General features: G+C 39.2%; 1 protein-coding gene across 2 annotated transcripts in view; it reads left to right on the top strand.

Moving 5' to 3' along the window:
- Positions 1 to 20,287, top strand: part of NRAP (nebulin related anchoring protein) — an 84,274-nt gene that overhangs the window by 27,443 nt on the left and 36,544 nt on the right. For both annotated transcript variants that reach the window (XM_069099010.1, XM_069099009.1), the window contains exons 14-25: positions 418 to 522; positions 3,359 to 3,457; positions 5,443 to 5,547; positions 9,281 to 9,388; positions 9,669 to 9,770; positions 10,603 to 10,800; positions 11,505 to 11,609; positions 13,056 to 13,154; positions 14,672 to 14,776; positions 15,525 to 15,632; positions 17,615 to 17,926; positions 19,094 to 19,198. In XM_069099010.1, the coding sequence (XP_068955111.1) occupies positions 418 to 522; positions 3,359 to 3,457; positions 5,443 to 5,547; positions 9,281 to 9,388; positions 9,669 to 9,770; positions 10,603 to 10,800; positions 11,505 to 11,609; positions 13,056 to 13,154; positions 14,672 to 14,776; positions 15,525 to 15,632; positions 17,615 to 17,926; positions 19,094 to 19,198 (1,551 nt within the window). The remainder of the gene's footprint in view (positions 1 to 417; positions 523 to 3,358; positions 3,458 to 5,442; positions 5,548 to 9,280; positions 9,389 to 9,668; positions 9,771 to 10,602; positions 10,801 to 11,504; positions 11,610 to 13,055; positions 13,155 to 14,671; positions 14,777 to 15,524; positions 15,633 to 17,614; positions 17,927 to 19,093; positions 19,199 to 20,287) is intronic.

Raw genomic sequence — 20,287 nt, 5'->3', positions numbered from 1 at the left:
AAGGATCATGCAGTTATAGGTTTATAACTGGAAGAGATCATAGAGATCATCTAGCCCATTTCCCTCATTTTATAGATGAGGAAATTGAGGCTCAGAAAACTTGTGACCCTCCCGAGGTGGCATCATATATATCAGAGGTTGGATTTTAATCCAAATTCTTTGACTCCAGAGGCAGTGCTCTTTCTGCTATATTAGATGTATCAGAGATAAAAGGCAGCTGATATATCAATTGAATAGAAGAAATAGAATCAATTAGTGTTTTTTTTTAAACCATGCAAATAATTCCATTTTCTTACTGGGTGATGATCTTGAACTCACGTTGGCATTGGTTTTTATTATAACTCATAGTCAAATAATTTATCACTAAGGTTTTCTCAAGTCCCTGAATTTGCTGCTGTTGCTTTCTGTGTATTTCAGATAGCCTATAAATCTGATTATAAACACGACAATATTGATTACAACTACCCAGCAACTCTTACTCCTTCCTATCAGACAACCATGAAGCTCATTCCCTTAAAGGATGTAAGTTGATTTCCAAGATCCTCTTTTACTTTTGTTGCTTATTTTGTTGTTGCTTAGTCATTTTTTCCCTTGTGTCCTACTTTTTGTGACCCATTCTGGGGCTTTTCTTGGCAAAGATACTACAGTGATTTGCCATTTCCTTCTCTAGCTCATTTTATAGATGACTTGCCCAAGGTCTCCCAGTTACTAAGTGTCTAAGGCTGGATTTGAACTTGGGAAGATGAGTTTTTCTGACTCCAGGCCTAGCACTCTCTCCACTGTGCCACCTAGCTTAATACTTTCCTAATGGAGATGAGAGAAAGCAACAGAATTGAATGTTTTAAAGTAGCTGATTGAAAGAAGAAAATGTTAGTTTTGAATATAAGAAAGTTGGCATCTGGCTAGTGTTTTTACTGTCTTATTGTGACTTTGTTCCACTGTCTTATGTTCTCACTGTTTCTTTTTGTGGTCAACATTTTAATTTTTCTTCTGGAAACAGATGACTTTAATTTATCTGCTAGAAATGGATGACTTTTTTTTGCTGCAAAATTACTTAGAAAAGGTTGGGTACTTTAGCATGTCCCTTGCAGGACAGAATCCTTCAAAACCAACAGGTTTATTTAGACATATGAAAATTCAGAGTAGAGGTCTTCAAGCTTTATATAGTCACAAAATAGGTCAAACGTTTTATAGGTCACAAAATAGCAAGACTTGTTGTTGTATGGATTTGGATATAAACAGGAATCTCAGTCAGGTAATACCCCACAAATCTACCTGCTATGTGTTGGAAACATCTGATATAATATTAAACGTTAAACATGTTTCTTATTATCAATTTGTGTAGAGGTAGGTGATGGCACAGAGAGAGGACTGGACTTGGAATTAGGAAGAGCTGGGCTCATTTCTTGCATCAGAGATTTACTCTCTGTGTGACAAATCAACTATTCTCAACCTCAGTTTCCCCATTTGTAAAATGAAGATGTTGGATTTGATGGCCTTTTCAGATTTAAATCCATGATCCATCCTATCATCCTATTTCTGTCTTCCACTGCTAGCATTATAGAGTCTTGCTGGACAAAAATATGAAAAAAACCACCTTTATTGCATTTCCGTTCTCTTAACTATAGTCAGAATTAGGGGTAGACAAGCCAAGCAACTGCCCCAGGTAAAACACTCAGGGAGCACAGCGAGGAATACTTTTTATGATTCCTTTTAAAAATGTATATATTTTAATGCCAGAAATTCTGGCTTACCATGACACACAGTCCTTTAACTCTGTGTATATTATAGAGTAGACTTAAAGCTTCATGTGGACAGTATCAGACAAGGAACTCAATTTTCAAATGCAAGGAGTTACAATTTTGCCCAGGAAGTACTAACATCTTATCCCTGCTCTGTCTCTGTCCTGGAACCATGAAGGAAGGAGAATGGAGATGAAATGGGAGTTAGAAGTACTTAGTTAAAGGGAATTCCATTTAGAAGGATTTTGTCAACATTAAATGTCATTAAAATTAGACTTCACTCTATGGCAAGGAGCCCCTTCAGAACCTAGACTGAAGCAATATACATGCATTTCTGATGTCGCAAGGAGGTGATTAACTGTGCTGACTGTTAATTATGTCCTACAGTGAAAAATAATTGTGTTCTGCTCCGTATTTAATGCCTAGTTATCTGGAAGGCATATGCAGCTTAAAAAATATATTTTTCATTACATTTAATCTTGCATAACTCAGAATCCTAATTCACTTCCTATAAGATGATCATTTCTGCTACTGAATTAATACATTAGGAAGCTAGCATACGCTAATCTCATTAGTGGTTGACATTGAAATAACTTTAATTTTTCTACTTTTCCCTATACCCCAATCTCAGACCATGCACAAACTTTATTCTGAATCAGTAACTAAATGTCTAATAGTAATTCTACTATTGACTTACAAAGGTGGCACAAGACTATTACTAGACCATTGCTAGATTGGCATATACTTTGAATTATTTCTAGTACAGGTAGTGCCACCTCACAAGTGACAAGTTCCTTTGCAGGCTGGTTGTTTGGAACATTGAAAACAGTTTTTCTAGATGTCTGGACCAACCCAAAACAGCCTCTTGAAACCATAATGAAGGTGGACTGTGGCCTTAGTAGTGCTAGAAGCATGGGCCATGCCACACAGAAAGGAGAGGTGACAAGGAGGACCGTTCCTCCCTATTTCTGGTTTCCAGGGACAGACCTTGGCGAGATTTTTAAATAGGTAAAATTTAGGCATTCGTCAGCCTCCCTTTCTATGCTCCTCTTGCCTCTCTCTGAGGGTACCTTCAAGTTGTCCTGAGCCACCCCATTTGCCCCACTGGGTTGTCCATAACCTTGTTTGTCTTCATTTTCCTCAGGCGTTAGCCAGCTGAACCAACCCCAAATATGAGGCAGCAACAGTAGGAGTTGGTCAGTCCAGTTGGTTGGCAGGAATATAGCATCTTATCCCTGAAGGCAGGTTCATAAATTTATTCATAGACCAAGAAGAATACTGAGAAATGATTCTGGGATGATCCAGTGGATATAAGGGAAAGAGAAATTAGAAATGTCTCCAAATAAAGCAATCGATATTTCATTCCCCTTTGTAGAAAGTCAGGTCAATTATGTTCATTTGTTGTGATTTTTCTCTCTTTTTAGCGTATACAGGCTTTTTATATTTTACAAAATCTACTCTGAATCTTGTCTTCTGTCTCCAAGAATTATCTTGTGCCTCCTTTTAGCAAGTCAATGAGTAAATATTTAGTTAGGACTACTATCCAACAACTAAGTAAATGTTGTCTACCTTCTATGAGAACAAACTGACTTCTTTGATGTCTCCTTTTGACCCAGGTCAACTATAGACAGAGCATTGACAAGTTGAAGTACAGCTCCGTGACAAATACTCCTCAGATCATTCAAGCCAAGATCAATGCACAACAGCTCAGTCATGTAAGGGGGGGTGCTGCTGACCACTGAGTTATTCCTGACTCTTGGCAGTCAACTGGGAACATTGTGATCACCTTCATTTTACTTCTCTTTATCCACTGGGCTTTTGGCCACCTTGAATTTCTCCCTTGATGATCAGCCGTGTAAACATGGAGAAACTGACATCATGTTGCTTTTCACAGACTCAACTCTCATTTTTTATAATGTCCATGTTTGCAGAGCACTTTATGTGTTTTCTAATTTTGTCATAACAGTAATCCTGTGAAGGAGATGCAATTAGTACCCCATTTTACAGATGAAGAAAGGGCTTCAGAAAGGTTGATTTGCTCTGGGTCACATGAGTAGTGTCTGAGGTATGATTTGTACCTGACTGACCCATACTCCAGGCTCAGTGCTTTATCTTTTATGTTGCCTTTGAAGAAATGGTTCCTATTTTATTTTATTTTTTTTCGTAAAATCAGTCAAATCACTCCATCAATTCAATATGTCCTTGAGGCAGCTGGTGGATTATTGGATTGAGCATTGGGTCTGGAGTTGGAAAGACCTGAGTTCAAAGCTGATCTCATATACTTACTAGCTGTGTGACTCTGGGCAAGTCACTTAACCCTGTTTGCCACGGTTTCCTCAACTGTAAAAATAGAGATGATAATAGTACCTACTTTGCAGGGTTGTTGTGAGGATCAAATTAGATAATTTTTGTAAACCTTTTAGCACAGTGCCTAGCACACATAGTAAATATGACATAAATATTAGCTATTATTATTATATGCTTAGCACTGTGCCTAACACATAGTAAGCACTATATAAATATTAACCATTATTATTATTATTATTATTAAATGTTTAGCTCTTGCCTGGAACATAGTAGGTGATATATAAATGTTTACTTTGTGCCTATTAAAGCACTAGGTGTTAAGTAAATATGAAAGTATAATAAAACCTCTCATTTATATCTTGCTTAAATGTTTTACCAAGAGCTTCTCTCCCAACCTTCCTAAGAGGTAAGTGGGGGTTATGATTATACAAAGCTTTTCAATAAATAGAGAAATTGCAACTTAATAATAATAATAATGATAATAGCGAATAGCTAACATTCTATAGCACTTTCTTTATGCCAGTCATAATAATAAACTATAACACCAATATAGCCACAGCTTATATTTATATAATGCTTTGAGGTTTATTTTATAAAGTCTTTTTTTTTTGGAGTCATTATCTCATTAGCCCTATGGAATAGGTAATGCAAGAATTTTCGAATCTACTTTTAAGGTGAAGAAACAGAGTAAGAGAGGTGGAGTCATTTGTCCCTAGTCACTTGGCTAAAGCGTCTAAGAGCTGGGACTGGAATTCAGATCTTCTGGTTCCAATCCCAGCGTGCTTTTCACTATGGGCTGCTTCTGTCCTCATGGGACTTTCAAGAAGCAATGGAATCATAACTTATTATGAGAAGTTCTTCAAATTGTTCTGACTTCTCCAGTTCCTTTTGTGCAGACCTGGGAGCCCAGTTGGTCTGGGTTCATGTCTCGGATCTGTTTGTCACAGTCCACTTTTCCTGCTCTGAAATGGAGATTCTTGATCTGTAAACTGAACAGGTGGGACATAATGGCCTCTAAGGTTTCCTTCATTTCTTGGTGGTTTTAGTTACCATCTGGCTTCTCTATTCTGCCCTTTTAAAAGTATCATCATTCACCAAATTATGGAGTCATTTTGGGATTGCCCTCTTCCTTTTCCTCTTCCTTTTCCCCCCTCTTCCTCCTCCTGTTTTTCCTCCTTCTCCTCCTCTTCTTCCTCCTCCTCCTCTTCTTCTTCCTCTTCCTCCTCCTATTTCTTAAGCTTCCTCCTCACCCCACTCCAGGATTACTAATTTGATTCAAATTGGAGGAGAATGCCTGTAGCCTTATTCTTTTTGTCTAAATTAAGGGCACATGTTTACATTTGACCTGCTTAGAAACCTTGCACTCAGAACTTTGTATTTGGGATCCTAACAGGTGAATTACCGGGCAGATTATGAGAAAAACAAGTTAAATTATACCCTGCCACAAGATGTACCTCAGTTAGTAAAAGCAAGAGCCAATGCTGAGCTGTTCAGTGAGGTAAGCAAACAATGTGTCTGAATGGGAGCAGGTTCAATCAATTCAACAAAGATGCATTGAGTTCATTTGTTACGTGAATACATGGGAGATAGTTCAGTTAAATTTAATAAATATTTATTAAATATTTACTGTGTGCATATCACTTTGCTAGAAACTAGAAATACAAGACATAAATGAAGTGCAAAGAACTTAATTGCCTTCTATTGGGGAATAGAATATATTTGCAAATAAGTACAGTCTAAAGAAAATTGGGGAGGCAGAACGACTTAGCAATTGGGGGTGGAAGGAATCATGGAAAACTTCATGGAATAGGAGACACCTGAGAGGAGCCTTGAAGAAAGGTGAGGGTTTTGAAATGAGGGCAGAAATGAAAAAGTACACTTTAGGCATGGTGGATGATTTGTGTGAATACAGGATATAAAACATCAAGTCTGGGGAATAGCCAGTGGTTGAGTTTGGTTGGAATGAATGTAGGATTGGTGAAGGGGAGTAGTACAAAGTAAGGCTGGGAAGGTTAATGGGAGTCACAGGCCTTAATTGTCAGATTTGAGTTATTGGCATTTTAACCCAAGGCAAAGTTGTGGAGCAGGGTATGAAATCGGACATGTCAGACCTATGGCTTAGGAAGATTATTTTGGAAGATACAAGGAGGAAGGATAGGAGAGGTCAGAGACTAGAAGCAAAGAGACCAGTTAGGAGGCTCTTGTAATAGCTTCAGCAAAAGGCAATGAAGGCAGGAATTAGGGGAGGGACTGTGTAAATGGAGAGAGAGAGAGAGATGATTGTCAGAGATTTTGTGGAAATTAGATCAAGAAGGCTTTTTGAACTGACTGGAAATGTGAGCTGAGGGCAAAGGGAGACAGAGATGACCTCAGAGTGATGGACAGGGGAGATTTGGAAGATGGTGGTGTCCTTAACAGGACTAGAGAAGTATAGAGGAAGAAGGGGTGTGAGGGATGGGGGAAGGTATGGAGGGGGATAGTTAGTTTTGGTTTGGATATACTGAATTTGCTTTGTCTACAGAATATCCAGGCTGAGATATCCATCAAGGAGTTGAAAACAACAAAAAAATGAGTCCAGGAGACAGACTAGGGTTAGGTAGAAATATGTGGGAGTTTAAAGCATAGAGCTTATAGTATTTGAATCCATAGGATGGGGTGGGATCGCTATGGGAGGCAGCATGAAGTGCTTCAGTCCTGGGGCAGAGTACTAGGGACCCTCACTCTTTGGGGAAATGAGATGGGCAGCAATGCAATAGAGAAGGCTGAGAGAGAAGTCAGGCAGGCTGGAGAGACCTGTGTCACTGAAGCCAAGGGAGGAGAGATTATGGTGAAAAGAAGGATGAGAAAGTGGCAGACAGTGGATGGAGTGCTGGGCCTGGAGTCAGGAAAGCCAATCTTCCTGAGTTCAAATCCACCCTCAGATACTTCCTAGCTATGTGACCTTGGGCAAGTCACTTTACCTTGTTTGCCTCAGTTTCCTCATCTGTAAAATGAGCTGGAGAAGTGCTGTGGGCTGCTGAGTGTCTAGCACTTAGCATGATTCGGAGATGTGAATAAGAAATGACCAGACCATATGGGAAGTTCAAGGAAGAACAAAGAACTCCATTTATTGATTCTTAGGACAAGGTTTTTATAGAGCAATGAGACAAAGGAAGGGGATTCAAGTATTCTTATCATTATCTTAGTCTGTTATATGCTGAAAGTAACACAGAATAGATAATTTGTTAAGGATTTGTTATCTAGGAGACTAAAGTTTTAGGGTAAGACCTTTGATCTCAGGTACCTGCTAATGCAGCCATAGTCATAAACAGATACAATTGAGAGCAAACTGCAAAGCCAGAGCTGCAGTCCTCAAAAGATATCACGTTTAGAGCTGACCACCCAAAGATACCTGAGTGCTGAATCAAATATCTTAGCTCTTAATAACTAAAATCTTGGGGTATAGCCTATTGATTTCAGAACTCAAGTAACATCCTTATAAGTGTAACCCATATCAAAGAACTCAGGAGCTAACTTGACGAAAACTTGCATCTCAAAGAGATTCTTGTTTTAAAATCCACTATTAGGATTTAATATCTAAGTTCTGAACCAGGCTTATTTGGCTCCTCACAGAGAAGGAAATGGCAAACAAATCTACTATCTCTGTCTGACCCCAAATGGGGTCATGAAGAGTCAGACAAGACTGAAAAGACTAAACAATAACAACAGCAAGGAGTGTGACAGATCCCTCCAGGACAAGCATGCCTTTAAATGAGGTGGTATATGGAAAACTCTCAGGAAGGGTTAAGGGAGAAACATCACCTTGGTCTGCATCATGGTAGCATCCTACTTTGAATTCTTCTTGGTTACTAGGAGCTAAATTGTTGTATGAGTGTTGGTTTTGAACAGTTGAAGGACTGAAAATGTCATTGTTTTCTGTTTCTGTCATTGTTGAAATCAGATCCCTTGGGGGAAAGCTCTGGTTCCCTTCCCTTAGTATGACTCTGGGCCACAGAGAGGTTGAGGAGAATGAGGATTGAGAATCAATTTTTGCAGCTTAGAGTTTGCAGGCAACCTTGGAAAGAACAATTTCAGTTGAGTGGGTAGGTTGGAAACCAAACTGCAAGGGATTGAGACGTACATTGTGGTGAGAAAAGGTCCCAAGTGTAGAAAATTCTTTCTGAAAACTTGGCACCAAAAAAGAAGAGAAAGAGAGAATGATAGTTTGGGAAGATGGCAGGGTCAAAAGAAGTTTTTCTTAAGGATGGGTTATATACTTGAACATATTTGTAGGTGGTGGGGAAAAGAACCAGTAGTTGAGGAGGGATTCAGGATGAGAGAGGGAGAGGCAGACAGACAGAGAGAGACAGACAGACAGACAGAGACAGACAGACAGAGAGATAGAGACAGACAGAGAGATAGAGAGAGAAACATGCAGAGGTATGAAGAGAGAGAGGCACACACACATATGGAGAGGGAGACAGAGACAAAAGAAAATATTTTCAAAGGGGCAAACCCCTGGAGGAGACAGGGGATTATGCTTGGGAAGGAGAAGGGCTACTGCAGTAAGGAATACGTGTTGTAGAGGGGTTTTTGTATATGGAGTGGGGATGGTGGGGGAACTTATAACAGATGGCCTCCATTTTCCCAGTCAAGTAGGAGGTGAGGATATTTGTTATGAGAAGAAGGGTTGGGGAGGTATAGGGGACCTTAGGGAAAGAAGACAAGGTTATGAACAACATATTATGAATATTTGCAACATTTATGTCACTGATTATATGCATATACCATAATATTATTAAATAGTTATTTTTATATTATCAATATTAATGATATCTACATTATTGATACTACTCACATAGTATCAATAAGATTAAATCTAGTCACCACCATTTACATGTTATCAATATTTGCAATATTTATATGATTGATGATATTCCCATATCATCAATAATATTAAACTTAGTTGTATTATCACTATTCATAAAATTCACATTACTAATAATATTTATATGTTCTTGATAATATTAAATTTTATTATCTTTATTTAAATGCATAGCCCCTGTTATCATGAGCTCTTAATGATCATAAAAATAATAATGACAGTACAATAGTAAAAATTCTAATTCTGATAGCCCATTTTTCCGTATCTTGGGGAAGATAGAGGCTTTCTTTTCTTTTCACTTTTTCACTTTGACTTTGAGCAAAGCTGCCAATAGCTACTCCTATTCACCTGGCGTTTCCTTTATCAGGTTAAGTACAAAGAAGGTTGGGAGAAGACAAAGGGCCGAGGGTTTGAGATGAAGCTGGATGCCATGCCTTTGTTGGCTGCCAAAGCCTCGGGGGAGCTTGCCAGCAACGTAGGTTTTACCTCGTTAACTTGTAAATGCATAAGAAATTGTTCCAATGAGGTGTTGGTGGTCATGTGGGGAAAATAATGATTGCTAGGTTGCATTTTAAAGTTGCAGAACTTCTAATACTTTCATCTTATTCTGGATTTGATAAACATTGAGAGATGCTTTAATTTTTTTTTTCCTCTGGTATCCTTCGCCTTGCACTTGGAACAGCCTGGACTCTTTAGATGGCGGACTTCTTCCCCCATTCTCCCCACTCACAAGAGACTTTCTTCTTTTTTTCAAGATTAAATACAAAGAAGACTATGAAAAAACAAAAGGGAGAGCCATGGGAACCAAAGATTCAAGGCTTTTGCACTCACTGCAGGTGGCCAAGATGAGCAGTGAGGTAAAGTATTTCTTCCTGTTACTTATAATGTATTTTAGGGAAAACTTCTTCAGTGAACATTCTTTGTTGGTCACCCTATGAGACCATGAACCAGTTAGAAACTCCTGCTTGAAGCCCGTTCCTTGACTGAACTGAGGGAGAGGTTGGTGGGGGTGCAACCTTTGTTCATTAGCCATGACTTGTTGCTATAATTTCAGAGTAGTTCAGGGATGGTTCAGGAGAGTGAGAAATAATTAATAAATATAGCCTTGGAAGTTCATTTACACATTAGAATGGGGTTTGAGAAGACTTCCATCTTACGTTAGGAAAGTAAGAGCAGTGGACTTGGAATCAGGAGGAACCTGAGCTCAGATCCCATGCCTGAAACCTGATGGGCTGTGTGACTATCAATGCAACTGACTTTTCTGAACCCATTTCCCTACAAAAAAACACATAGAGATGTTATGAGATGAAATCCAGATTTTGTAAACCTGAAGTCACTCCAAGAATATCTTCTCCAGCTCATTTTGCAGATGAGGAAACTGAGGCAAACAAGGTTAAGTGACTTGCTCAGGGTCACACAGCTAGTAAGTGTCTGAGGCTAGATTTGAACTTAGGTCTTTCTGACTCCAAATTCAACACTCTATCCACTTTACTGCCTAGCTGCCCACTAAGCTCCTCCCATGTGCCAAGCCCCTGTCCTAGGCACTGATAACTCCTAGAAGATGTCTAATTCCTTTAAATGAGCTTTACTTATTTCTCTACCTGCTCATTCTACTTCTCTGCAGTCATGTTTTAAATCAGACATTTCTGTGTGTGTGTGTGTGTGTGTGTGTGTGTATGTGTACCTAAGGTTGAATACAAGAAAGGGTTTGAAGAGAGTAAGACTCATTTCCACTTGCCTATGGATATGGTCAATATCCAGCATGCCAAGAAGGCCCAGGCTCTTGCCAGCGACCTAGACTACAGGAAGAAGCTGCACGTCTATACAGTGCTCCCCGAGGACATAAAAACTAACTGGGCCAAAAAAGCCTACAAACTTCAGAGTGAGGTGAGGTCTCTATCCATCCTGTTTTCAGGCATTCCCAAACTGATCTCTATGCACAGTAACCTCAGACTGCTTAGATAATCCTTAGTCTTTGTCTTACATAATTAGGTCTTAGATAGTTTGTCTTAGTCTTAGATAATTTTTAGTCTTTAAATCTTTTAGAATTAAAAAGACACGAGTATATAACAGCAGAGGGTTGGTTCCTCAGAGTAGAAAGTCTAAAAAAATCCACTTTGGGATCTTCTCTGATTCACCTAGAGTAATGGGAGAGAAGGAGGAATTAGGGCTGACTCCAGATAGGAAAAAAAAGATAAGAGAAAAAAGAACTTGGAGATGTTGACCCTGCTTGAGAGAATGGAATAGCATCTGGGGCAGAGAAAATTAGAGTTGGTGCCTGGAGATATTAGGAAGGTAAAGAGGTATTAGCAATGGGATGTTAGATGGGGGAAAGACTGGGAATTTAGTCATATAGCAAGGGTAGAGGTCCTTTATCAAAAGAGCATCAAATGTTCACCTTTGATTGGGCCCCTGTGGGGCAATACAAACTACATGCTTGGGTTGGACACAAGATTAGCCCAGTTGTTTCATTGCTTGAGTAGGACCCAAGATTTTTTGTTTGTTTGCTTTAAATGGAAGGCACATATAAGGTGTGGGGCTTTTTCAGTTCTCTGGTAATTTTCCTATATCTGTTTCAATTTCTCTTGCAGTTGCAGTACAAGGCAGACCTGTCATGGATGAAGGGAGTTGGGTGGCTGGCAGAGGGGAGTCTCAATATAGAACAAGCCAAGAAAGCCGGAGAGCTGATTAGTGAGGTACCCAAAATACAGTTATTTTGGTCTCTCAGACCTTGTTCAGTCCTGGAGACATTGAGAGACCTGATGAAATCTCTTAATTTCCCTGAACTCCCTCCACTAACTTTTACATAGGATGAATAAAAGACCCTACACCATTCATTTATCATCAAGTCAAGTCAACAAGCATTTATTAAGTGCTTACTGTATGCCAGACACCATGCTAATCACCAGAAATACAAAAGAAAGATAGCCCCTACCTATTTTCAAGAAGTATGAGTGAAAATAACACAAATCAAAAAATGAGGGATTAGGAGGGGAAGAAATAAAAGTATTCAGGGCAGGGTATTGTAGAGAAAGCCCAGAGAGTCAGGAGTATAGCCTGGGGAGGAATGAAGACATGGCTGACCTGGGTATCGTCCTTAAAATCAAGGTTGTGGAGGGATCCGGTCAATCAGAAGAAGAGGCAGAGGTTTAGTTCTAATGTGTGAAATCCAGGGTTAAGAGGTTTCTGTGGCATAGTAAAGTCCAGGAGAATCAGTAGTATACCCTGGAAAGGAGAAGAATGGAAGGTTTTTATCTTACTGAGTTTCACCCCTCTTACTACTTAGACTCCTTGGGAAGCTTCTTACATAAAGTCAATGAAGTTTTATTCCCCCTCCTCCTTTTAAATGAAAGCAGCATTTGAATTCTAATTCCACTTAAAATATTTGTATTAACAGGTTACTAAAGTTCTTTGAAGTTCACATAAGAGATGTTTTTCTTACAAGAATTCAACTTGAATTCAACAAGAATTCCTTGTCCTGAAAACTTCCCATGATACTGACCATTCTCTTGTGGCAGAGATAAATTGGATAACTCATGTATACAGAGGAGGGCAGAGAAAACAAAAACACCTACTTGGGTCCTTGTAACTCAGTTCATTATGAAACATGCTAAAAACCACAAAGTGACAGTTAGATTCCCCATGTGGCTTAGATGCTTCTGACTCAGTCCTGCTTATAGTCAAGAGGCTGAAATATTCTCAGAATAGTAAAAATAAAATCCTAATCTTGACCCCCCCAATTTCCTTTTTTATGCCATTTCCATTGCTTCTAAGATGAACATTACCTGGGGTATACAGTTAGATTTGGGGACCCATTCTACCTAAAGTAAAATGTTCCCTTTAATAATGGCAAATACTAGACCCAAAAGGGGGAGACTCCTTCCCTTTGTGAGACTCCTACAAGATACAAGTAATTGAGGATAATACTTAAATTTAAGGATCAACTAATCAGTCAACATTTATTAAGCACCTATTGTATGCCAGACACTATGCTAAACACTATGTGTAGCAATGCCCCTGTCCTATAAGGAGTCGTGAGGAATAGCCAATAAAGATTTTGTTTAATGAAATGAATGTTCAATATTATCTTTGTATCATGGTATTTTCCTTTTCTGTTTGTTTTTTTTTTCTCTTTTATACAGAAAAAGTACAGGCAGAGAGCTGATGCTCTGAAGTTCACCAGTGTGACGGACAGTTCCCAGATGGAACATGCCAAGAGAAGCCAGGAGATGCAGAGTAATGTAAGTACTGAGTTGGTCCTTGGAGTAAGAAGGTTAGAGCTGGAGGGACCTTAGGGGTCAGTCTCATAGATTGATAGCTAGAAGGGACCTTAAAGGTCATTAAGTCCAACCTCCTCATATTATAGATGAAGAAACTGAGGCAAAAGGATATTGAATAACTTGCCAAGGTCCACATGGCTTATACCCAATCCCCTCTACTATGTTGCCTCTCCGCCAAAATATGTTGCCCATTTTCTAGATGGAAAACCTGATCTGTGTGTGTGCGTGTGCATGTGCATGTATGTGAAATTATTTCCCATGTATATAGAAGAGATTTCAACTTAGACTCATAGTCAAGTGTGGTTTCTACTGCCTATGTCACCTTGCCTCCCCGATCTCCACTGATCTCTTCTACCATGAACCTGGTGAACTCCCGGGGACAGATGCAATAGCTTTCTAAGAAGTTGACCAAGAATTAAAATGGGCTGTCTCTTTTTTTAGCATGACTTTCAAACCTCCTTTATAAGACTAGTTTCCTGGAATCCCTAATCTCTATCATCTTCATGAAGCACACTTGAGGACGTATTTGAGGACCAAACTGAAGTTAGATTTTCATTTTGGTGAAGTTGCCTTGAATTTTTCTCGCTCTCTTAGGGTTAACTATATCTAATCCAAGTCTCCTTGTATGGAGGTCATTAATTGTGTGCTCAGGATCTCTTTCTGTTTGGGCATGTGCTGTTTGACATTTTTATAAGTGAAATTAAAAAATATAGAAGACCCACTTATCAGATTTGTAAGTGATACAAAGTTAGGATGGATAGCATTTAATAGGGGGAAATGCAAAGTCTAATATGGGTTAAAAAAGTCAACTTTACAAAGTATTTTATAGTATAGCTATGGTTAGACAACAGTTTATCTGAAAAAGATCTGAGGGTCTGAGTGGACTACAGGCTCAACAACATATGTGATGGGGCCAACAAAACAAATGTGATCTGAGGCTACATTAAGAGAAGCATAGTTCCCAGGCCTAGGGAAGCCATGGTCCTCCATACTCTTGTCAGTCCACATTTTAAGTATACTGTATTCAGTTCAGAGTACTACATTTGAAGAAAGACATTAATAAAATGAAGAGTGTCCAGGGTGGGCAACCTGGTTGGCAAGGGGTGTTGAGATCATGCCATATGGGAATCTCTTGAAGGCACTAGTGCAAGATGGTGGTAGAGGGGAAAATAGTGTGCTATTGGCTTCAAGGATTTGAAGAGCTGTCAAATGGGAGAAAGATTAAAATTATTTTGCTTAGTAATAGAATGTAGAAATAGGAGCAATGGGTAGAAGTTACAAAGATAGTCCCCTAAGCATGATACCAAGGGAAAGACAACATACTACTGAATGGTTGTTCCTAGCTTCTTTTTCTTATGGAGTGATACAGATGATGAATATCAGCTATGTAGAAGTATAATACACAGCATTTACATATGTATTAAATGCTTATTGAATTGAGTTGATTCTCCTGCTGACATTTTGCTTTTATTGGCTAGGTGGCTTACAAGTCCGGGAATGAGCATTGTGTTCATCAATACACCATCAGCAAAGATGAACCACTCTTCCTACAGGCCAGGGCTAATGCCCAGCATCTCAGTGAGGTACTAGGAGAGGGACTGGATGTTATACTCTTTTTTTCCTTAAATGGGATTTTATGTGACCTGCTTCATTTGAAATCCTGTGGACAACAGACAATGTGTTAGTGCCATCTAAGGTTACGTGTATTGTGTGCTTGGATTAGATCGTAATTTAACTCATTTTTGAGTCCATGAAATACCTGGTGATTTGGGGGACTACCAGCATGGAAAGTCCCTTCAACAACACAGATTGCAACCTATCTATGGTTTTGTAACTAAGTTGTAAGGGGTTTTCCTACCTCTAACTTATATTTTATTTCTGATCAACTCGAGTTTGGGGTGAGAAAAAGGTGCCTTAGGAGAAGCTATTTGGTGACATAATTCAATTATTCATACATCATTCAGTGAGAGAAATGTCCTAATTACTACAAGATTGTAAATTCCCATGAGAGCAGGGGCCCCTGTCTTATGTGAACTTTATGTTTCTCTCTCAGTACTTAACACATTGTCCAGTACACAGATGCCTAATAAATGTTTGTGGACTGCATGAAATTGTGGATAGTTTAGAGACATATGAGTTATTCCCAACCAGGTGACTTAAGAATCAATACTTTTATTTCTCACATAGTTTTAATGAGCTTCATTGTAGTTTCTTAGGTATTGGCAGGTGACATTTGGTGATTTAATTTCCCTTCCTAATGAGGCTATTAAGAAGTCTGAAGCCAACCTCTCACCTAAAGGTTAATTTTTTAAAAAATTAATATCTCTTTAGAAACTGTATAAGAGCAGCTGGGAGAAACAGAAGGCAAAAGGATTTGAACTTCGTCTGGACTCCTTGTCTTTTCTGTCAGCCAAGGCCAAGAGGGACCTAGCAAGTGATGTGAGTGGTTACTCAAGCTTTTAGAATGGATAATTGAATCATGAACTATTACAGTTCCCAGACACTTTAGAGACTGACTAGTTGAAGTCTTTCTTTTTACAATCGATAAAACAGAGAATCAGAGAGGGGAAATCCAAGAATTTACAGTGAAAAGGGATTTAGAGATCATTTAGTCCCATTCTCTCATTTTAAAGATATTACAAAAGCCCAAAAGGTGTGAAATGTCTTGCTAAGGGCCACAAGGTGCCTCTGAAACACAGTCAAGATTTGAACCCAGGTTTTTGGACTTTCAATCCAATAGAATGTTGGATTTGTAGGCAGGAAGATTTGGGTTTGAATCCTGCCTCCGACATTAACTTCTTTTATCTCAGTTTCCTTGTCTCTAAAATGGAGACAAAAAAAGCACATACCTCAATGTTGTGAAGGTCTAATGAAATTACAAAAAGCACTTCATAAATATAAACGATTGTTATTATTATACCATGTTGCCTTTCAAGTAACTTGCCCAAGGTCAGGTAGTCAGACCTGGAACTAGAACCCAAATATCCTGATAATAATAAAAGTAATAGTAATATTACTTTACATTCATATAGTACTCTTTAGACCTATTTTATTTTTCATTTTAAACATATATTTTATTTTTCCCAATTACATATTAAAACAAATTTCTTAACATTTAAAAAAATTTTGAGTTCCAAATTTGATGTCTCCCTTCCTCCCTCCCTCAACCTTCTCACTATCTGAGATGGTAAGCAATATGATATAGGTTATATATGTGCAATCATGTAAAACATTTCCATATTAGTCATTTTGTACAAGAAGATGAATAAAAGAGAATGAAAGTGAAAAACTGTCTGTACTCAGATAGTATCAGTTCTTTCATTTAATATTTTTAAGTTAAAATGTTTTAAAAGATGTAATATCAGCTAACATTTGTTTAGCATTTTATGTTTTGCATGGTTTTCAATTGATCTTCATAATAACCCTGTGAGGATGGTGCTAATATTATCTTCATTTTACAGATGAGGAAACTGAGGCAAACAGAGATTAAATGGCTTACCAAGAATCACAAAATTAGCAAATATCTGAGGTGGGATTTGAACCCAGGCCTTCCTGATTCAAAGTCTAATGTTCTGTCCACTATACTTGTTCAGTCATTTTTCAGTGGTGCCTGACTCTTTGTGACCCCATTTGGGGTTTTCTTGGCAAAGACAGCGGAGTGGTTTGCCATTTCCATCTCCAGCTCATTTTATAGATGAGGAAACTGAGGCAAACAGGGTTAAATGACTTGCCCAGGGTCACATAGCAAGTGTCTGAGGCTTTTAGTTGATGCCTCTAGCTTCCCCTCCTACTCCAGAGTTTTTCTCCAGACAGCATATTTTTTTGATCTGCTCACTGTTACTGAGTGTCTGACCTAATTGGTATAGAGCCACGGTTCCAGACACTTTTGTCTGACATGGACCCCTTTGGCAGTCCAATGAAGCCTGTGGACCCCCTTCTCAGAACCATGTTTCAAAAATTATTAAAGGAAATTCTAAATTTCAGTTAGAGATGAATAAAAATTAATGTGTAATTTTTTTCCTATCCAAGTTAAGACCACCAGTTAAGAAAGACCCTCTGTTATAGAGGAAACCTTCTAAACTCTCAGAGTATTTTGTTTGTACTTAGGCTATTATTATCCTACTTTGTTTGTATAAAATTCCTCCAGCATATGTTTGCTCCCTCCTACCAGATTGTCTTGAAGGCAAAGATTGTGTCTTTTCAACTTTGCATCTCCCTCAGGCCTAGTATGGGGTTTTGAACATAGTAGGTGTTCAGTAAACATTCATTTAATTGGGTTTATGGAAATATATTCAATCAGGCCTGATCTGGGTTTGAAATATTCTGGGGGTTTGTTTTGTAACCTGTATTGACTGCAGACTGAGGTTTGATCATTTCTCAGGGAAAGTCTCATGTGCCCTTCTGTGCTTTCTTCCTATTAGATAAAGTATAAGGAGGACTATGAGAAGTCCAGAGGCAAACTGATCGGAGCCCAGGGTGTACAGGGTGATTCTCAGATGGCTCATTCTCTCCAAGTGTCCAAGCTGCAGAGTGATCTGGAATACAAGAGAAGATTTGAGGATGTCAAAACTCATTGCCATGTTCCCATGGATATGATCCACCTTGTCCATGCCAAGAAGGCCCAACATTTAGCCACAGACATTGGATATAAGACGGCCCAGCATCAGTTTACCGCTCTGCCAACAGACATGAAGGTGGAATGGGCAAGAAAGGCATATGGTTTGCAAAGCGATGTAAGTTGCTTGTTTTAAATGACACTACCTGATTCCTGTTGATTCAAAACAACTGTGTGCTTAGAAGCTCCTGTTTATAGATCCAATTAAAAATGTTTAGTTTCCCAGTTATTTCACTCTTGCCCATGCAATCAACAAACTTAGGTTCCCACCAGCAAAGAAGTTGTGGGGCTATCTTCTTCTTCATGGGATATTTTCACAACAGTTTCAAATATTCCTGGAATATTTCCATATTCAAATTTTTTCCCATGTAGAACTATGATGGAAAAAGAGGCTATAATGGAATGAGTAGGCTCTGGTTTGTGGGCTGTTGGGAAAAGGACCTGGCAATGTAGAAGGTCCTTTATAAATTTGTATTTATTGATTGACATTTTGTTTCACCTATACTGCCCTTCCAGGAAATAGTGGCTTCAATGGTGAAAATCATCAGCTATTTCCTCCCTTCTTTGCTCTTCTGACCCCTACCTGTACTTTTAAAAAATTTTCGTTTTTTTAAATGTAGCTCAATATGGCCTGATAGTGGCCATGAACCAAAGCTTCGGGACAGATGCTGCTGAATATTGCACTTTGGGGGCAGGCACATCCTCACCAGTGTGGTTAGTCCACCGTAGATAGGTGAACTAGTTTCAATGAGGGATCCATTTAAATGGCCATTCCCATTAAAACTCCTTGTATAATGGCAAGTAAGGGAATATTTTGCCCCATGGAGATGTGTAGGAAGGAACTGAAACCACAGGAAGCATTGAATGTCTTGTGAAATTCCATCAAATAGTTTTCCACCTGCGTTCTGTTGTGCATTCTCATTTTCTTCTCCCCTGCATGTCATTTTAAAGAAGAAAACTGGTAAGACAGACAATGAGATCTGCTCCTTTCAGCTGCTGGAGTCAGGATTGAAGTCAATAATGAGGAAAAAGGTTGAGTTCCCCCCTCCTCCTCATATTACTGGGTATCACATAAAGTCATCCTAAGCGGGGATGGCTCCAATTTTTTAAAATTAATTTAATTTTTTTGAGGGAGGGGAGGCCCTACCTGTGACTGTGCAGAAGCAGATAAAACAAAAGCAGGAGCTAATTTGACTCAGTTGGTCTCTGGGCTATGTCAGGATCCTTTAATGGCGCTTTAAATGTCTGAGCACCAACAATGGTGCATTTTTTTTTTCTTTGTCAGAACCAATACAGAGCCGATTTGAACTGGATGAAAGGAGCCGGATGGATAGCCACTGGGTCATTAAATGTGGAACAGGCTAAGAAGGCAGGAGAACTCATTAGTGAGGTGAGATTTCGTGACAGCATGTAACAGAACTGGCTGCATTATGTGTGCAAAATTCCTGTATAAAATTAAAATCATTTCCACTCAAAAGGCAAAGAAAAAGGCAATGCCACATGAAAGGACTCCAAACCCAGACTAGGACTGGTAATTAGAGGGAAACCACATACCAAACACACGCCGGTAGGAGCCCATATAGCCTTTGCAAAAACAAAGTAGGTGACAAATGATATTATGAATAATAATGACAATCAAACAGCGCTCAATTGCTACCCACTAACTTACCTTTTTAATGAAGCAACATAGGAGAGATGATGAAAAGATACATTGATTGCGCCCAGAAAGCCCTTTTGTCACTTTATACACACATTTCTTCATTCCTCCCCTCCTCCCCTTGCTCCCCAAACACCTTAGACATCCGTGGAGTGCCCAGCGCTCTGCTCTGTATAATTCAGCCCTTTGGGTATCTCACCTGCATTTTAATACTGGGGCTCTCCAAGTTCAGCCCGACTGAACGAACCCTTCCCTAAGGCATCCCCGTGTTCTCTGGATTAATTGCATACAGCTGAGGGAAGGCTGTTTCTTTCACATTTGAGGACAACCTCATTGAACCAATCTATGGGAGCCAGACTGGGAGATAGAATTAAGGTCAGCTCTGTTCAATAAGCATTTAAATACAACTATAATATGTCAAGAAGCGGTGTGATGCAGCAGATTGAGAGCTGTCTTCAGAAGACCTGGGTTCATGCTGACACATGTTGGCTGTGTGACCCTGAGTAAGTCCCTTAACAGTGACTCTGCTGTAGGCAGCTCACGAAGAATATAAGTTGAAGACAAAGTACCAGCCTGAACTGGTGAAGGGAGTTTCCTCATCGGGTCGCTCCCTATTCAAAATAAATCATAGGTATCTAGCCCTATCCCTACCATATGCCAGACACTATCCTAGGATCTGGGGATAATAAGGACAAAAGTACCAAGTTTCTCAGGGAGCTTACATCCTCCTGGGGGGAGGATAAAGCTGGCACAGAGACAAAGTGATTGGAGATAAAACACTGATAGTTAGAGGGATCAGGGGAGGCCTCAAATCAGAGATGG

Source organism: Petaurus breviceps, unplaced genomic scaffold (assembly GCF_028583685.1).
Source record: "Petaurus breviceps papuanus isolate PSGF00001 unplaced genomic scaffold, PetGlider_PUasm1.0 37, whole genome shotgun sequence".
In the NCBI taxonomy this organism is placed as follows: Eukaryota; Metazoa; Chordata; class Mammalia; order Diprotodontia; family Petauridae; genus Petaurus; species Petaurus breviceps.
Note: the sequence above shows the minus strand (reverse complement) of the source record. Positions and strands in the feature narration are given on the sequence as shown.